Raw genomic sequence first — 19,578 nt, 5'->3', positions numbered from 1 at the left:
AAAGTAACATTACAGACTTTGCCCTAGAGATGTCTGCCAATGACTTTTTCCCCCCTTTAGTCTATTCGTTCTTCTTCAYTGACAACAAATGATGATCTAACGTATGTTGAATTCTCTGCTGAATCTTCAAGATCAAATCCACAATAATGTAACGTGCTTAGGAAAAGTCATTTTTAGCTCCAAACAGCTTCTGAGAAGATCAATATTTAGGCAAATACAATAACTATGTATATATATATATATATCTTACATGGATATAACATGTATATATATATATACATGTCTTGGACACTCTAACCCAGAAAAATCTAAGTGTAGAACAATGCACTTAGCTGACTTTAGTGGATAGGACATAGAGTTAGTGTGGCAGAAAACGGTTTATCTAAATRTATTTTGAAAGGCATCTAAAGCATCTGTCTTTACAGGCAAAGTTAAGTTTCAAAGCATCTTTATAAGGAAAATATACCTTGGATAAAGGTGACCCAATTCTAGCAAAGCTACTAAAGCTACCTTTAACAATTTCATATCAGGAAATGAGTATGCAGGTATGTTACTATATGGTGAAAATACACATTTTTGTTAACACTCTGAACTGGAGAAGCAAGAAATACTGAAAGCTGGCTTGTATACTTCTTTTGGAATGGCCATTCATCCTTTTTTCTGTCCTGAGTGACTACAGCTATCACACAGAAATGACAAATACAGATGAAAAGAGAATGCTAAATAAACCAACCAGTAACAAAGTTCCAACGTGTTGAGAATGATATCTTCCATTCTGCGACAGCCATTATAACTCCTCACAATACCTCATTCCTCCAAAGATTTCTTAAGGCAATTAGTTYAAGCCTTTTAATGATTTTAAAGGTTGTTTAGGGGGTAAAAAAAATAAATAGTGACCTTCACAGAATGAGCAAAATGACCTCATATTTCTCGTTTTCTCCTTAACACATACAGTTTAACCACCAGGAATCATTTATCCAAGGCTTTAAGGAGCTTGACTACACTGGGGGTTGCACAGTCTCCATTACTAATTGCAATAACAAATGCAGGCACAACAACTAGCACAATACTTTCAGAATAAGCAACATAATAAATTGATGCTTTAGCTCTAGCATCAAGTTGTGTATTGGGTGGTCTTCTTCATAATCTTTATTACATGGCACTGCAGATTTCCTGACGACATTTTTGTTTTCTGGAGCTGCTAAGGGTACACAGAACCACTGAGCTGAAATCCTGCCCAATGTGCTGTGACTGGCATGTAATCCAGCATTTAACCACCGTTGTACGTAACATATTGGAGGTGATATGAACGGGACCCCATTCTCAGCCTTGTTGGAATCACATATTAATCTTCAGCTCACAGCTTGCTTCTTTCCAAATGATCACGTGTTCAGAAAATTAGTAACGGAACTTATTTCTGAATAGTTAATTAATCAATTATATTCATTAGTACAGCTTCTTGCTCAGAACAATGTATTTCTACCAGAATATTTTATTTTTATGGCAATCATTTCCATAAAACCACAGAGAGTGCAGTATATTTTGATGTTATTCTGATTTTCAGAAAACATTTTGTTTTTAAAAGTTCTAGCAAATATATGTAAGATAGAGAATAACTGAACAGTAAAGGAAAACAACTTGATTTATGAGGATTTTAACTTGTCAGATTTGGCAGATAATTTCAGCCTTTTGGCTACCTAAATTTTTTTTTGCTCATCTTTTTAGTGGGTTGGTTTTTTCCAGTATGTAAAGATGCTTGCTTCTACGAAAGATATTTTACACAGAGGATGCTATTTTATTGCCAGTCACATCAATGCTGACCTGCAATAACTGTATTTGTGTTTCGATAGAACTAGCTGTCTTTCTTTGAATGCCATCAGTAGAATAGAGCTCTTAGTATTCTGGGAAACTGTCAGAATTTTGGCTATTTATCAAGTAAGTTTAATGTTTCTTGGAGCACTCCCCTCCCCTTTTTTTTTTGAGGATGAGGTGGGTATCGGGACCATAATAAAATCCCTGTGAAAGACAGTCTCTCTCAGCAGAGAAAAAAATTATAAAATGTCATTCAGGTGAGTATTTATAACATTGAATACATACATATATGTAAATATGCACATTATATATGTATGTATATATATATAATATATTCATACATTACATATATATATATATATACACACACATACAAACATACATACATACACATGCATGCAGACATTTTATAAAATTCAGCCAGTAAACTGTAAGCCATGTGTAAAGCTGAGGAAACTCCTGCAGAGGCCATTGCTTTTACAGGTAACTACTTTTTTGATGTTTTCTTACTTATGTTGATATACATATTGATTTATATTGCTGATCTTAGACACACGACAGTTCATGTATCTTGTCAGGGATCTAATTCAAAGCCTGATGGAAAGACTTAGACAAGTTTTAAGGCATTTTATATCATCCTCTTAAACTATACAGTGTGAGAAAAAAGCTTTTTAATAATACATTTTAAAGCTTAAAAATATCTCCTTCTTTTCTTAAGTTATCTTCTCTTGCCAGTAGACTATAATTTTACAAACAATAACTCACTCTTCCACACAACACCCCTCTCATTGCTGTGAACATGTCAACAGGGAGCAGGAGAAACTGTTAAAAGTATTTACATGTTTATAGACGTATATATTTTTATAAATAACTCTTGACATTTCTCATCCCTCTTCCCATTTTCCCATGCTTCATTTCTTTCACCATCAGAAATAAAAGCACRTGGAGTATTTTCAGGAGTATTTTTTTGTAACAAATACAAAAATGTTGTAACAATTGATGGCTTTTTAAAGCAATCCTATTTTCGTTAGGATCTAAATCTCCACAAGAACAAATGTTGTCTGTAATAAAGGCCTATAACAGATTTGATAGAAAGAGACATATATTTATCTGCCTATAAGAAAGATAGCAAAAATGTGTTTTAAAGAAAGTACTACACATATCTGTAAGGTTCTTTTTTGCTATACTGTAATTAGTAATTGCAATTCTATTTACAGTACTAAACTTACTGAAGAAGAACTGGTTCCAAAAGAGCAGCTTGCAGGATCAGTAGAAAGGTCTCTGCTTTTTCACACCTTTAGCTTTTATGCTGTTGCTGGTTTTGGCTTGWTTAGGGGAGGTAGGGGTGATTATGACTAAATATGCAGGCTCTATATCGTCATACAGAGTATCACAAAAGCAATCACATCTTGTGAGTTACTACATCTTTCTATGAACTTTCAACCTTCCTCTGAAATTTCCTGTATAATAGCCACACATTTAAAACGACAGGTTAATCAAATCTATTGACTTCACCAAATACTCATATAGACTTTATTTGCAAAGAAATACCCTTTACCCACACAATAATTTAAAGGATATGATTTCAGTCTGAAGACTCATTTAAGCAGTACAATTGGCATTGATAACACTTACCTGAGTTTGTGGAGTACAGGATATACAGCTATTTTCCAGCTCAAAACCATGCGATCGCCATTTTAAAAAAATAATGCAATGCTTGAAATTTATGAGAATTATGTTTTTACTGACAATGCTTTTGTAAGAGGCTTCTACAAATAATTAGTGCAACTTGCTGCATTGTTTGTGGTTAAAAGAAATGYGCCATGTGTAATTATTTATACAGAGATGCTGCATATAGACTGCAAGGTTTAGATCAGCTGGTACTTAATAGTTCAGCTGCTTTAAAAATTAACCAAGTCACAAGTATTGCATTCTATCCTAAAAGAATAACAAGCCTCTTTTCACAAAGAGAAATCGGTTACATAACTCTCTTACTCTCACCAGCATATTGAAAGGAATAAAAAAAACCAATATCGCACAGAAAGATGGATCAAGCATGAATCAATGTGGCAAGCACATAGCCAAACAGACATGGAGTTAAACAAGAAAAAAAAAAAAAGTTTATCGCTTAACCTGTTTTGTCAGAGCTGGTATTGATGGTATTGGTAGTGATGGAAGTGAAGGTAGTCTTTGCGCTGTCCTTGGTAGTAACAGATTTCTGCTTATTTTTCATGGCTTCCAGTGCTTTGAGCTTCTTGGCATGTTTAGTGCCTTTGTAGTGGGCCGCAGCCTGGCTCTACAAAGGAGAACAAAATGAACCATGCAATCAGGCTCATTTCTAAACTGGCATTCTCTGTATTAGTACAAATACAGACTACCTTTCAATAATGGGTACCATTCACATTATCCAAGTAGTGACCAAACTGAAAATAATATTTAGAATGATGCTTAGAAAACAATGGAAAAATAATCAAGCAACCCCAATTTGAGAGATACAGTATATCCCTGTAGAACAGTATATTACGCTCAGACCAAAATAATGTTGCTTTATTCTACCATGCTTAAAATATATTTCTTTAATAGCTCTTTATTAAGAACTTTTTCACTTTTGCATTAAAAAAAAAAATCTCAGGCAACAAGGAGGAAAGCACTCTCCTCCTAGTATTTCTGAAGTTATCCAGTTTCTATTACTAATCATAGATTTTGCCAAAGTTTCCTTCAAAGGAATGATTTCCTTCGGCGATGATATCAAGAACTTCTCAGATGGTAAGCAAAGACTGACAGTACAAACAAAACAAAACATAACAAACAACTCCCAGAGTCACCTAAATTCAAACAAAAAAAAAGCAAAACATAAAACAAGTCCCTAAAAGCCCATCACCAAAAATATAACTGAATTGAGAGGCAGACATGCAATCTGGCTTTTAGAAAAAGGATTACTGTAGTCCCCCTCCTACAAAAGATGGTGTTTGAAATTCAAAGCAAGGAGCATCCTTTCAAAGGAGAAGACTCAAACAAATCCTGTCATGGTACCAAACGTATTTTGACTACTTGACACAGTTAAGCTAAAATAGATATGTGTGTTGCTACTGAGATTTTTGTACTACACTGAAAATATCTTTATTATTCTAAGAGTTCATAGCAACATTTCTTCACTTATGTTGCAAGTATATTTTAAGAATGATATCTGAAGTATAAGATTACACTTTATACAAATAATCTAGAATCAATATGGATATTCAGAGGTTAGTTTCTCCAACTATTTAAGCTCTTATGTGGAAGACAGTCTTCCATTTAATAAATGAATAACTTGATATATTCCTTATATTTCTATTGTTGAACTGGAAACTTTATTGAAATCACCTCTTTTCTTACTCAGGAAAGATTATCGTGTCTCTAAGAAAATACTCAGAATTTAACTATTAGAGAACTGGACAAATAAAAGAGGAACTATGCTGGGCCAGCCCAAGAATCCATCCAGGTCAGGATTTTGTTTCTGGCATGAAACAACAGCACACTGTTACAGAGAACATACAAGGTAAGTACTTTCTATCGTGGGATCAGAAGAAGAAACACAGACATAAGGAATTTAGTGGCTACTGACTCAAAGGATCAGAAGGAAAAATGACCGAGTCACTTGATTCATTAAGCCACCTGTGCAGGTAGAAGACTCCTGTATATTCTGGCATCTGTTAGTCATCAGACCTGTATTTAATGTTGCCCTGTGCTGGATATTGGTGATAACATCTAGGAAATACCACAGTAAGAGTGTATATTAATTCATCTCGAGATTCATGACTTTCAGCATTCAAGAAAAAGTCAGGACTCCCTCCAAATGCCTGAGATTTGAGAAGCTCAAGGTGAGGAGAAGTGAGAGACTTTATTTGAATAAATAAATATATAGATGTATATGTGTATACCTGAACAGATATATACACACACTCTTGTTATATATTTAGATGCATCATTCAGTTTGATTGAAAAGCCAGTTTCTATGTGCGTAAAATAATGTAAATGTTGTAGTTGGTACCCTTATTGAAAGAACACTGGACAGTGAAGATTTTAATTAGAAACAACTTGAACAGAAACAGCACAATCATGCACCTTTTACAATTCCCAACACATAACATCAAGAAACATACAGTAAGCCAAATACGAACAGTCAAGAGATGTTAATTATTGTTAAACTGAAAGACCAGTGCCAAGTTACAATGACGCATTAAAAATGACATTATACAGTAAATTCTTACGTTACAGTCATTTCAATGCTATTTTTACAGTTTATAGTCAAATTTAATTATCAGTCAGCTCCAGATTCTGACTGCACTTGTTTTCCCTAATTAATAGTGTCACTCCTCAGATATAAAAAAGGTAGCCAGAATATGGTCCTTAACATTGAATTATTAATGTTGGCATTAGTTTGATATACAATAAACTTTCTTCAAAGATTTCTCAGAAGATCACCCCAGATTTACACCTCTGGCATCCACAGTTCTCTTGCCTCCAAATTCTCATGGTTACAGCTCCACAAACCTCGATTCAAGCAGTGCAGATGCACAAGGAATACACAATGAGGCCCTATGTAAAAATCTGTGACCTTTTCAGTGTTCTGAAATATATAAATTAAATTGCCCCAAAGTAGAAACACATTGCTTAAATTTACAGTGGCTGCTATGTAGAGTTGTCCATTACTCTCTTCCCACAGAGTGCTGCCAGTTTACTCAGTCTCTACTTAGAGAAATTCTTTATGCCTTTGTTATTTCAGAATTTAAATCTCTGTTCTCTGTGGGAATATTTAGCCATCTGAGCTTGTTTCAAGATAATGGTTAATGCAGGTTAACAGTAGTTCTATGTGGGAGCAGACAGATTGCTTCTAAGCATTTAATCAGCATTACACTGAACTTTTACAATTGAACCGGAACTCAAAAAAAAATTTTGCTGTTAATTGTCATTGTCTTTCCTTGCAAAAATAGGATGGAGGAAGTGGAAAAATATTTATAAGCACCTTTTCAGCATGGCAACAGAAAGTATGATAGTATCACCTCACTGAATCATATCCAGCCCTAAGAAAACCAAAATAAGACTCACTATTTAAATGGCATTTACTTGCAGCTTAAATAAAAACTAAGACCATAAAATGCAATTATTTCTGATTTTCATGCAGAATTGCAAGAAAAAGAGAGAGGAAGAGCAAAAGAGATGTTAGACCTAGCTTTTGGTGGAAACCATGATGCAGACCTGTGTGAAGAGACTGCATCCTTTCACAGAGGTAGGAAAGGGTCTCCTTCTGGAATACTTTTTAGTTAAACAGTTGTGAAAAACAAAGATGTGTGTATATATCTTGCATATATCTTATCAAGCTGTGCTAAAAATGCCCAAGCTATGAGCTACTGGATCTGCTGAAGCCAATGGGAATCAAGAAGATCGTCCTTTCCACGTGTTGTGAAGGACTATGGACTTTTATAATTGCTCATTTCTATGGAAGCCAGGCTTCTTTGAGAAACAACCATTCCACCTAAAATCAGATGTTCTATCAAATGGAAGAGATTCAGAACAATCCTACAGTGCAACATTCCCTATTAGTGGAGAATACTTTGTAACTATAGTCAACCAGTTATCCTAAAAACCCTCTAATATTAAATTTTGTTTCTTTTTATCATTATAAAGAACACCCTAAACGAATACCATAAGAAAGAGAGCAATTTCTTTTTTCATCATAATTTCCAAGTATTCTTCTCATATCAATAGTTTCCAGCATTATCCTAGTGCTGTAAAGCTGAGCCACTGTAAATTAACACGTGTGACCCAGTCAGTGATGAAGCATGAGACAGATGTCAAATATTGCTAGTGCAACATTATCGTGAACTTCAAGAAATTACATCCATTCTTTAAAAATATATCTAACGAGAAAAAAGAAAAAAAAAAAGTGAGATACCTTGTATCTGAAGTTAAAAACCCACACATTCTTAATTAAACTTTGAAGGCTCTGATTCTTCAAATTACATGCAGATAAACTGACTATCTATTAGATTTACTTCAAGACCAGGAAAATTGCAAGATGTCTAAAGGGAAAATCATTTTCTACTGTTACTTGTAAAAACATTCTACCTATTTCAGCAGTGCAGGTCAGTTTAAGCAACTCCTTTACAAAATAAGTAATTTCTCCTGCTTCTATGTATTTGTCTTGATTAATTAGAAACTTCCCTATTCACTATATTTTCTAAACTTGACCAAATTGACACTATATTTGTGTGTGTGTGTGTGTGTGTGTGTGTGTGTGTATTTGCCTATATAAACATTTTTAATAAAGACATACACATACATATAAGAGAAAAAATAAGTCTTTACGCAGTTTATATAGTTACTCCAGAGAGCATTCAGAAACAACAGCCGTAGTGTCAAAGCTGTATTTTGTTTGCTTAAGAAGTGTAATATTGTACCACAATTACCATAAGGACATCACATTACCAGGCAGACTGCAATGTGTAAAATATGACAGGAAAGCTATGAAGTATTTTAAACAATTCAGATACCATATTCCCTTACAATTAGAGTCATCATATCTATATGGCAGTCTTCCAAAGAAGTATGTCACCCTACATGAAGGTACTTCAGTGAATCATATGTCTTCTCACTTATGTTCCTCAGGCATTGGTCCAACAAAAACTTCATATTTAATTTTGTGCACTGAGACAAAAAATAAGTATCCTCCTATTCTCAGAGTCTCTCTACCTCACCAGAACTTCATCTTCTATCCTTTTTAGCTCCCTCTTGGTTCATCCAACATTATCAGTCTTCTCAGAGATTGTTCTCCCTCCTTATTTGTTCCTTGTAGGCAATCCCTTCCTAATGAAAGGAAACTCAAAGAAAATAAATTTCTAAGAAGTGTAGTCAATATGTTCCACTAATTCTTTCGCAAAAAAAGTTCAGTCCACTTGTTCTGCAAGTGTTCCACCTGTTCTGTATATTTCTCATCTCAAAGCAAATTTTGAAAGCCCTCCATTATGCGGTGATCTTTTTCCATGTTGTCATCTGACCAATTAGTATTAAGGTTGCTTCCTCAGAACGCCCCAACTAAGGCTGAAAGACTTGAAGTCTTTTTTGTTGTTCTGAGACTCCAGTAACCCATGTCCTGTTGCTGTTTTCACCTTCTACTGGATGCTACCACCACCTCTGCTGACACTCGCAGTACAATGGTAGCAATTTTGGCTCATACATCAGCAACTGATGTCAGGATCCTCCAGGGTGAAAAGTATATGCTAGAGCTATCAAAGAAAAAAAAAAAAAAAAAAAAAAAAAAAAAAAAAGAACAAGTTTCCCAGTTCAAACAATACCATCAATGAGCTGGGAACACAGGGGAAGTAATAACAGATAACTGCATGAGACAAGAGGGACTACTGTCCTTTGGTGTAATGAGGGAAAATTGCTTAAGATATGCTTGTGCCACCTGTTGTTTTAACTTCTGAGTGTGTATTATCTTCCTGAAGTTGGGCTACATGCCAATAAGTATTTCAAATACAACCTTATAGGTATTCTGAGTATACAAGAAACCGATTAAAATCAGAAAACCTCTCATTTTTGGAAGAAATCATATTAAGTTTTTCTGTAATGACTTCAAAGTGGCCAGTCTAGATTGACAGCTGTTGACTGACAACCATTCAGTGATAACTGCACAGAGCTCAGGGAAGGTTGCAATAGGCTCCAGTTGAGACACATGCACAGCAGCAGTGCATCCTATATACATAGCATATGCAGGTATTTTCTTAGATTGAAGCTCATTTGGTTCTTCAGTTCCAATAGTATCAAATTCTGTATGGCTTCCAGAGTTTTACTGCTTAGTGCAGTCCATGAGAATGATAATAGAATAATATAAATTACATATACATATAATATATAAATAAATACAATATAAATATATAATATGAAATATAGTTAATGCATACAATTTATATATTCTATAATAATGTAATTCATATAATAACAAAAAATAAATGCTTTAAATACCTATAGCAGTAACTGTGAAATGGATGATATCATCCCAGAGTAGAAAAATCTTTTTACTATTTTTGCCTTCTGCAGGACCTAAGCAACAGGGTTTGCAGGGCCAACAAAGTCAGTGGGCTTTGAGCTGAACCATGTATCGTTGCTGCATCAAGATTTCCATCTTCCTCTGACATCTTAAGGCTCTATTCCCAATGAAGCCTGGAGAAGACTAAACAGTTGTTTTTTGTGTAGGACAGATCTTTTAACATGAGCCATACCTGAGATAACAGGAGAAGGGCTGTACAGTCTTTTTCATTGAGATGTGTTTATTCTAGTAAGTAGGTATATCTTTATTTGGGGCTATTTTAAAATTTCAAGTATAATTTGTCTTACAATTCCTACTGTTTTGTTTATCCAGTGAGTGCATACAGGAAATTCAGGATTACACGAGTCATGATGCTCATTTTCTAGAAAACAGAGGAACTCCATGGACTTCAGTAGAACTGACAGACTCTCAGCAACAGAGTCAAAAAAGCTAAGTACTTGTGCCAGCCTTTAAAGAATAGGATATTAAGTCAAGATATGTAATGTAATTTTTAAAGGTGATGTTAACACTATGAAATGCTTATATTGAACAAGAGTAGCATGATTTCTACCTGATATATATATAAAATTAATCTGCAGTCAATGTTAATGCAGATAAATGTTGCCTGCCATCATTTCTTCCTTCTGCTAAGCTTACTTTTTATCTTTTGTATTTTGTCGCTTCTGCTTTTTTGTGCACTATGTTGTCAACATCAGTCTGTAATATGGAGCCAGAGATCTAATTACATTACAGACTCAGATGTATCTGTGACATAAAACACCAAGGATTTGAGTGATATAACTCTTTGGGCTCTGAGAAGACTTTTGCCTCCTGAACTATACAACTAATCAATTTACACCTTTCCCTGGAGTCAAATATAACAGCAATAGCAAAAAKGACCTTTCTATAAAAAAGGAACGTATTTCTCCGTTATCATCATAGAATAAAATAAATTTCTCAGCAAGTTAATTCCCAGATATACAATTTCCTCTCTCTGTAAAGAAAAATCTTCTGTTCCTTCTTCTCTTTCATACAGCATTAATTCAATATACTCTGTAACACACCCTGAGACTCAAGGACCAGAGAGGAAGAGTGACTTTGGAGCTTGCTAGCTCCTGTGCATGACCGAAAGCACTCCCTCCTACCTCCTGTGCTTAGGCTCCTGCAAGAGCCATTTATGCAATGGTGAGAGGCTGCACCTGCATGGCATGCACTGAGTTGTCTGCATCACATTTTGAAAGATTGCCTTTGACTGCATTCCTATGCTAAAATCATCCATTCTATCATTATGGAAAGGAAATCTAAAAACTTTGCTGCAGATCTTTGGATTTAGAGAGAGATTTGTTGAAGGAGGAAAATATTTTTATTGTCTGCCATGAAAACCTACTTTGTTTTGGTCAGATATAGAAGAACAAAATCCCTGAATTCATATCTACTGTCCCATAGCACAGTATCTCTAAGACCATGCATTTTCTTGTACTGCAGCCTGCCACAGAGTGTGGTGTTACCTGAAACTACCTAGGCCACGTACAAAAGAAATATAATAGATATAATATACTTCAAACTGCATTCTAAGGAGACATATGCAGCATCAAAACGTACATGCTGAAGGGAAGATAGTTCGGATAACTTATCTCATCACATATCTGCCATTTTTCTGTTAAGGACAATACTTATTCATCTAGAATAACTGAAGTTCGTTGCTTCCCAAAGTCCAATAAACAGGCTATTTGCTTTACCATCTATTTTACCTTTTTTACTGTAAGCAGATCATGTTTAAACACATGTTGACAAGGTTTTGAAGTCTAAGTCTCTAGAAGCTTTTACATATTTTCATAGTTATTATGGTTGCTCTGGGGGGGGTCTTTTGGAGAGGAGATACAATATTCTCTTTTGAAAACTGTTATAGTCAATAAAATTAACATTTAATCTGATCTCTAATGTATTAATTGACAGGCATTCAAGCATCATCTATTTTCCCTATGGTAAATCTTACTGTAATCAGAGTTTCAAGAGAAAATTAAACTTGTTTGATTTTTCACTCAGATTAACCAAGTGATTAATCTCAGTTTAATTTTAGAATGAGATGGAAGAAAGTTAATCTATATGCACTGCTATGTGCAACTCATGATAAATTAAGACATGTCTTTATTCAGTTTAGTAAATATAAAATGCATCCTTTGAGTTTTGAATTTGGAACTGACATACTTGGAACTGAGAACTTAAGCAAAGCACACATGCCATTATATTTTTGTAGGAATGTACCCCAGATTCTCTCCTCCAGCAGTAAAGACACCCACACATCTTTTATTCATTGTGTTAATAAACATCTTTCAAATGATAAGTCAGTAATGGAAAATATAAAAGCTGACATACAATCTATCTATGAAATAACAGAGAAAAAGCCCACCATGATACAATACGGTTGTGATTTACTTAATTCTGTAAAAATAACTTTAATCATGTAAAAGTAATTCAGCATCCAGGGTTATACACAAATCATAYTTACTTAAAAGCAAAGGATGCTGTTCAATTTAAAATAACTGCTTTAGAGACAGTAATTTTCTGAAGAGTATTCAAAAGGTCAGTAAGTCTTTTCTGATGTCAGCTGAGAAGGAATAACAACAATGGATATATAGCCAAGGCCTTTTTGAATCTCTGTCACAGTTCACATGGGAAAAGGAGAACTGAGACTGCACATGCGCACCTGCCTGCCTACAGCCTCAGTTCATTTGGAAACTTCACATTGACTGGGCATAGGACACTTGAATCCCTGTGTATTTACCTTGTGAACTGATAACTAATGAAACCTGAGTGGGTGGGTTTATTGTACCTCATTTAAGTGTTTCCACCTGATTTCTGTTGCTAAGGAAACCCCTTCATTGTCCGTATACATTCACAATAGCAATCTCATTGAATTCTGGGTTTCAGATTTTTTTTGACTGAATCAAAGCATCAGGGGAGAATAATGTTGAGATACAAAAATGATATAAAAAAATACATAAAGACCACAGAAGCTTAAAAAGTGCATATTTAAATTCCTATTAATTTGACAATGTTTGAAGTTGAATGTATGAAAAGGCAAAATAGAGTACATGGAGATATTTTCACTGTGCTATTATGCACAATATTCATACTTTTATTGGAATTACATTATTAGTATTGTAGTTCATTGCATTTTTTTAAATTTCATGTTTGACTATCTTCAGAAAAACATTCAATTTTCCGAATTTTTTTCACTCAGATATAGCTAAATGAACTTTATATTTTGCACTTTCAATTTCTGTAATTATTTTAATATCAGTTTTTGTCTGTGTACTTTAGATCAGCTCCTTCCCATAAGTAGAAATTCACAACCCACAAACAGAAACCATAAATGACTGTGTCTCCTAATTCCAGCACCATTTTATGTGGATTTGGCCGTAGCGGGGTGCTTCTCAGCTTAAAGCTAGAGTCTTCTTGTACAATGCCATAAGTATATGTAAAATACTTTATGAACTTGTCCACTGTGAAAACTTTACACAGTTTTGCCAAGATTGATAATTTAAGGCTATAACTAAGACTGAAGAGTTTACAGAATTTACAGATTCTTTCATTCTACTCATAGTCTAAGCCTTCCAGCTGCAGAAACCTCCACGGAATAGCAATGTATTTTCTTGGAATAAAAGAACTGCAGTCCACCAGTTTCTGGCTCATTTAGACCAATACTGTATCTACATAAGTGACCTTCACCAGTGGTTTCCTGAAGAAAATTCTAATTTAGGTTTATCCACAGGACCTCTCTTTGGAGAGAAATCAAAGGAATATACAGTACATAAAAAAGAGAGGAAAGAACAAAGTTAAATGAATAAATATTATTTCTTACTTAAAAGTGAAGATAGTAAATCACAGTTTGTATAATAAATTAATATTCATGGAAAAAATGTCTAACTCGTGATAAAAACTAATGGCATACTAAGGAAATGAGTTTTTTAGCTAAACAATTAGCAGAGATGAAAATACTTTCAGAAAAAACATCAAAATATTCATAAAGAACAAAGGCTTGCAAGACATAGGAAAACTTCAAGATCAGTCAGTCTGTAACACAGCTGTATTTACTTCCGTACATAATTCCGTTATTTCTGCCTTGTTTTTCATCATTGTTGGGTGGACCTGTGAAAACATTCAGAGCCTCAGGGAAGACAGGGAGATGCTGTGTACGCATACAAGGTTTGCCAGCACACAAGGTCGACTGACTACTGCAGGATCAGAGCCTTAGTACTTTGAACAATCTCCTTTAGATATAGACAGTACACATAGATGTACCCATTATCTGCCACACAAATTATTTATAAAGTAAATTATTTCCTCTTAATGTAATACATGTGCGGACAGATTAAGTTCTTGCAAAAGGCTGCTTTTCAAAAAGATCTGAGATACCCCAATAAAAAGTTGCATAGACTGAAAAATGCGGTGTATTTACTAACACAAATAGCCTAGTTTACTAATATCAATACAAAATAGACAAAAATATCTTCCAGTACAGACAAAGCCTATAGTTTGGCATGTTTTTGTCCTTCAAGCTATCTGTAAGGCTTTCGATAGGAAGCCATGGTTAGGGATTCAAAACAGTATGCAAAACACAATGAGAATGTGCTGGCATTACTTACTGTTTACACTACAGTTATATTTTATCTCCTTCCTACACAACGTTGTTCCATCTACCTCGTCCTACGCTGAAATCTGAAAATCTATTTTTTCCATTGACAAAAAAATAAATGTATCTAATGAAGGTACAAGAAAATGGCTGCAATTCTCCAAACAGTTACTTTACTGGATAAGAGTAACGCCTCTGAAATCGATAAGGCATTTTATATGCTGAAGCGTTTTATGATCAGTGTATCAGAAATGCTCTATATTTTAGGTACAATCACATAGGCTTTGATGTTTCTTGTCTCATTTAGTCAAACACAGTCTCAAAACTGAAATAACTAGACGAAATTATATGGCTTGTCATATAAAAAAGGTCAAACTAGAAAGATATAAGAGCCCTTTCTGATTTTAAAAYCTAAGACATATCATTTCCTATTTTATAAATGTTGTTAGGGCAGAGATTATCAAGGAAATGAAATTTCCAAACAGTACTAAAATTTAATGCTGAGACTCCAAACTCTTTGGAGCATGAAACTTTCCATTATAGCTATTCACAATATTTATGAACATATTGGTGCTTGTTTATTGCTTATTATAGTTCTTTCACTGTTCTACCTTTTGTTATCTCTCAGCATTAATTCCCATCAATCCATGGTAAGTGTAACTCAGATGAAAATGAAGAAAKACTTCCTGCTTCTCAGAACAGAAGCATTACAAAGAKCTGATATATATAAATTAATACAATGAAGTCAGTAACATTTAATAGTTTTTCATCCACATCCACCAAACGATAGTAACGGAATGTTCCTAAAGTGATAAAGAAGATAAGAAAAGGTTAATTTAACCTTGCAGACATGATCTTTCCACCCAAAGAAATGCTGACATAATTCATACAACACTTGTGTGGAATAAAAGACTTTTTTTTTGTTTCCCTTTTATAAAATTTTAGCCATGGATGCTTGATGGCATGACTAATCAAGAAGAGATCACTCTATCAGAATTAATGAAGTATTACAACACAYCAATGCATAATGGAGGATTTTTAAATCTCCTCCTTCTATCATTTTAAAAAAGAATTAATTTAACAGTTGCCATTTCCACAAACAGGTGTATAAACATTCTTAAAAAACAGAGTGAAATCCTTTTCAACTTTTAAGTTTTGTATTGAGACACGGGCTTAGAACGAAGTACTATTCTCTGGACTTTTCTTCCAATAAAATAATAAAAAAAAAATTTAGAGAAGAAACACTGCAAGTTTGCACATAGTATGTGTGGACTTAGTAAAAAGTTGGCACATAGGACAGGCTAATCAAATCTGGCACATAGACCAAGTAGGGCTAAGGAAAAGTTAACACGTCTACCCTGTTCCCCATATAATTACTTCTGGAAGAAATGGTTTCCGTAGAAAGTTGCAGAGATTCCCAAATCCTGTTTTTATTTTGAATACAGAGAAAATAAGAATCTTAAGTTTCATCTCAAAAGATGAACTGACCTTTGTGAAAGTCTCAGTTTCCCTTTCTGACCTCCCATTGCTCTGATAATTTTCAGTATGCCTCACAGTTACAAGCCAGAACTAACCATGATGGGGRAGGTTCTGCTGAAAACTTCCACCAAGAAGTTTCTTTAGCAAGAATTCTGCCTCTATTTGGCTAGGTTTCTAAGCTGGTGTTGCACATCTGGGGTATATGGACATGTAGCCCATGCTTTGGGTAAACACAACTTCAGTATGCTTTGTAAAATTCAGTCATTGTTAAGTATAGGTGAAGTAAAAGTATGGGACAGCTACATTTTTTATGTTCATACCCTTACGACTTTTAAAATTGAATCCTAAACAATTTTTCTTTAATATATTATGTTTAACGCTACTATTAAATTGCATAAACCAGCAAGTACTTTTTCCCTTGGGCATGTATTAACAATTTACTTTTTGCAGACAAGTGCACAAATATGATTAGCTTTTGCAAATTGCTCCTTATTCTGTTACTGGTAAGTAATTTTTATATTATTACAGTGTAAACAGATGCTATTTTCCACTACATATTCAGCAGTAATGAGCTAATTCAATGTGTTAAAAACAACAAAAGATCTTCCAGAATGAGCCATTTGCTTCAATAGTCCAAGCTCCATTGAAATCTATGTTGAAATCAACCATGCTAGGAAGTTAGCAAATTACTCTAGAAGCCCTATTGCAAAATAAGAACTTTCTTTAGTCCATTTATTAAAATGCAGAATGTGTTATTTACCCTCTTCACACGCATAACATTGACCAATTTCTTGCATATTGATTTGGAAGTTATTTTTTGAGCATAGCTATACTTCATTGCTTTTTCTCATAGAAAAAGGACACTCTGGTAAACATTTACAGGAGCTTTACAACTGTTTCAATATTCACTCCTATGAATTCATTACACACCAAAATCTACAAACAATGAACCATGCTGTTTTCATTGCCCTTTGCAAATTGCAAGGACCAGTTTGTCAAGAGAAAAACAAAAAAACAGCAAGCATGTTAATTTTAGATTGTGTGGGCGAAATCCTGGCTCCACCAAAGTCAAGAGGTATTTCTGACACTTATTTCACCCTGGCCTGGCTATTGAAAGCAATATTGCGATTCTCCACCTGTATCATTTTATCCTTATGAAAAGAATTTAAAGAAGGACAGACAACCTTAGACTAGGCCAACCAACCAAATTTTACAGCGTCATAGAAACACATCAATTGAGCAAAAAGCCATGTTGTCACTACAAAAACTTGTTATATGTTAACTTGGATTATGCTACTTAGATACTCTTACTACAGCATTTGTCTGGGTAGCTCTACATCCTACTGTTTGGTGCGGCACACTCAAATGCAGCTGCTTCTAGGATGGCATGCATACACACAGTCTACAAAATAGGGACAAAATGAAACTTGAGAACACCCACACCAATTTCACTCAGATGGAGTGGCTTGGTTTTATTTCTGTGCTCTTCCTCTGCCAGTTCCTACTTACACAACTGGAGACAACCACATCATTTGAATAATCTGCAGGAGAGTGTTTTTTTTTATTACAGCAAATCTGCTTATGCATATATATATATATATATATGTGTGTGTATACAGGTATATATATATATATATATATGTATATATACACACACATGGATATACACACACCATAAGCAAACTGTTGTCTCATCATAAATATCTTAATAGATGGACAGGTTTCCAATGTTGGGCACATTTAATACACATATATATACCCAGCAGACATCCAGCTATAAAGCTAACAAAGATTCTCATGGTTTTGTCACAGAGACAATCTGTTGTCTTGTTTTACTGGGTTACTAATAACCTATGYAGCAGTTTATGGACAGATATAAAGACACATAAGAAACACTACATAATGATATCAAGGGAATAAAATACCTTTGCAGCTATCATTCTGTTTTAGAGTATAATTCCTGCTTTTCATCCCGGAGTCAAATTAAATCTTAGTCCTTCCCATAATCAAAATATAAACAAAATGTAATAAAAATAAATAGAATATCTCAGTTTATCTCCAAAATAGAGTTCTTTACACCACACATCATTTCAAGAATGTCAATTATTCCAACACGAATGCACCTTAGACAGACCAGAAAACCCAAAGACTCTACCTAGAAAGAACACTAAGGCTGCAAGATCAAACAGATATGGAATAGTTACAGCAAACAATAAGTATTAGCAGGCGCAGGTTGCTATAATCTGTGGTATCATGACATATATTGCCAGTGGGTCACATAACTCTTTATGATACAATAGAAGAACCATAACATTTCCAGGGTTTTTCCCTGAGAATCAAAGTTCAGGGTGGCCTAGAAGCTTGTCTGACACTTCCAGACCACATCATGTCCCCGCATGTATGGGACTTTCTCATCAGAACCACATACACCCCCCCGAAATGTCCTTAGGTGCCACCTATTCTGTCAGCCAAATCATAAAATCATCCGARAAATCATTATCATCATGAGGATTTACCAAATAATAAAAAACCTGAACAGTACAGCACTGTGACTGTACCCTAAAGAAGGGGTGAAAATAAGATGTCAGGTACCAGGCAGGGCACTRCTCTATTGCTGATAGTGAACTTCGAGAGGTCACACTCTCTAAACAAGATCCTAAAGGCAGACAGGACAGACGCATGAATGCCATGTGAAGTATATAGCATTTGACAGCTTGCAAGATTATTTCAAAGCCATTTACAGAGGAGCAGGACAAATAGGACAAGCTAAGGACACCCAAAGTCCTACCAAGTTCAGACAAGATTTAACTTCTCCTAATTCTTTCTAACACCTTCTGTTCATAGAGGATTGAGGCTTTAATCTTCAATTCAGTGCTTCTTCAGTTCCACCTTACAAGTGCAATTACAGCCTCAGTGTTTTTGCCCTTCAGTCTCCTAAAAWATAAACTGCAGTGAGTGCATTCCAAATACAAACCAGACATTTACTTCCAGCTCAGAGTTTTAAGATGTATTAGCACCTTGAGGGTTATACATGGTAAATCTAATAGGTTTCTTCAGGCAGACAAATGGCCAGGAGTATAACTGAGAGCATTCAGGCTAAGCCAGCAGGCTTATTGGTCTGAATATGGTAGCAGGACAAGTAGTTGTCTGCTAAGGACACAATAAATCTACAGCTAAACAGTTGATTCTGTTGAATGTCCTTTCAGTCAAATTTGGGTCTAACTCAAATTTTGGGTCTAACCAAAATGTTTTCTAGGACAGAACTCCTACCTTCTTTATCTCACTAGACAGACCACAGCAAAGGCCCCAACAGTCTTTTGATTTTACAGCTTATTATTGCAGGAACCAGCAAGAGAATTTATTGTCTATGGGAATCTGTTCCAGCTGTGAACATACTTGTAATAAAGTCGTAAGTGCTAGAGCGCACAGGCTAAACTTGATGGGAATTTGCAYACTAGAGTAATTATCTGGGCAGCCTCCACCTTCAAAAAGTTAGTCAGGCATCTGTTTCACTGACCTCCCACCTGGAAGCACTGTTCAGCATGGGAGGTTTCCAGTGTCGTATGACATAGTCACATGGTTG

At 34.9% G+C, this 19,578-nt stretch overlaps 1 protein-coding gene across 4 annotated transcripts in view; it reads right to left on the bottom strand.

Annotated features, from left to right (window-relative positions):
- Positions 1-19,578, bottom strand: part of ZNF385D (zinc finger protein 385D) — a 157,346-nt gene that overhangs the window by 55,400 nt on the left and 82,368 nt on the right. For all 4 annotated transcript variants that reach the window (XM_085308232.1, XM_085308233.1, XM_085308234.1 and 1 more), the window contains one exon: positions 3,946-4,108. In XM_085308232.1, the coding sequence (XP_085164358.1) occupies positions 3,946-4,108 (163 nt within the window). The remainder of the gene's footprint in view (positions 1-3,945; positions 4,109-19,578) is intronic.

Source organism: Rhea americana, unplaced genomic scaffold (genome assembly GCF_003343005.1).
Source record: "Rhea americana isolate MKP2758 unplaced genomic scaffold, rheAme1 scaffold_271, whole genome shotgun sequence".
NCBI lineage: Eukaryota > Metazoa > Chordata > Aves > Rheiformes > Rheidae > Rhea > Rhea americana.
Note: the sequence above shows the minus strand (reverse complement) of the source record. Positions and strands in the feature narration are given on the sequence as shown.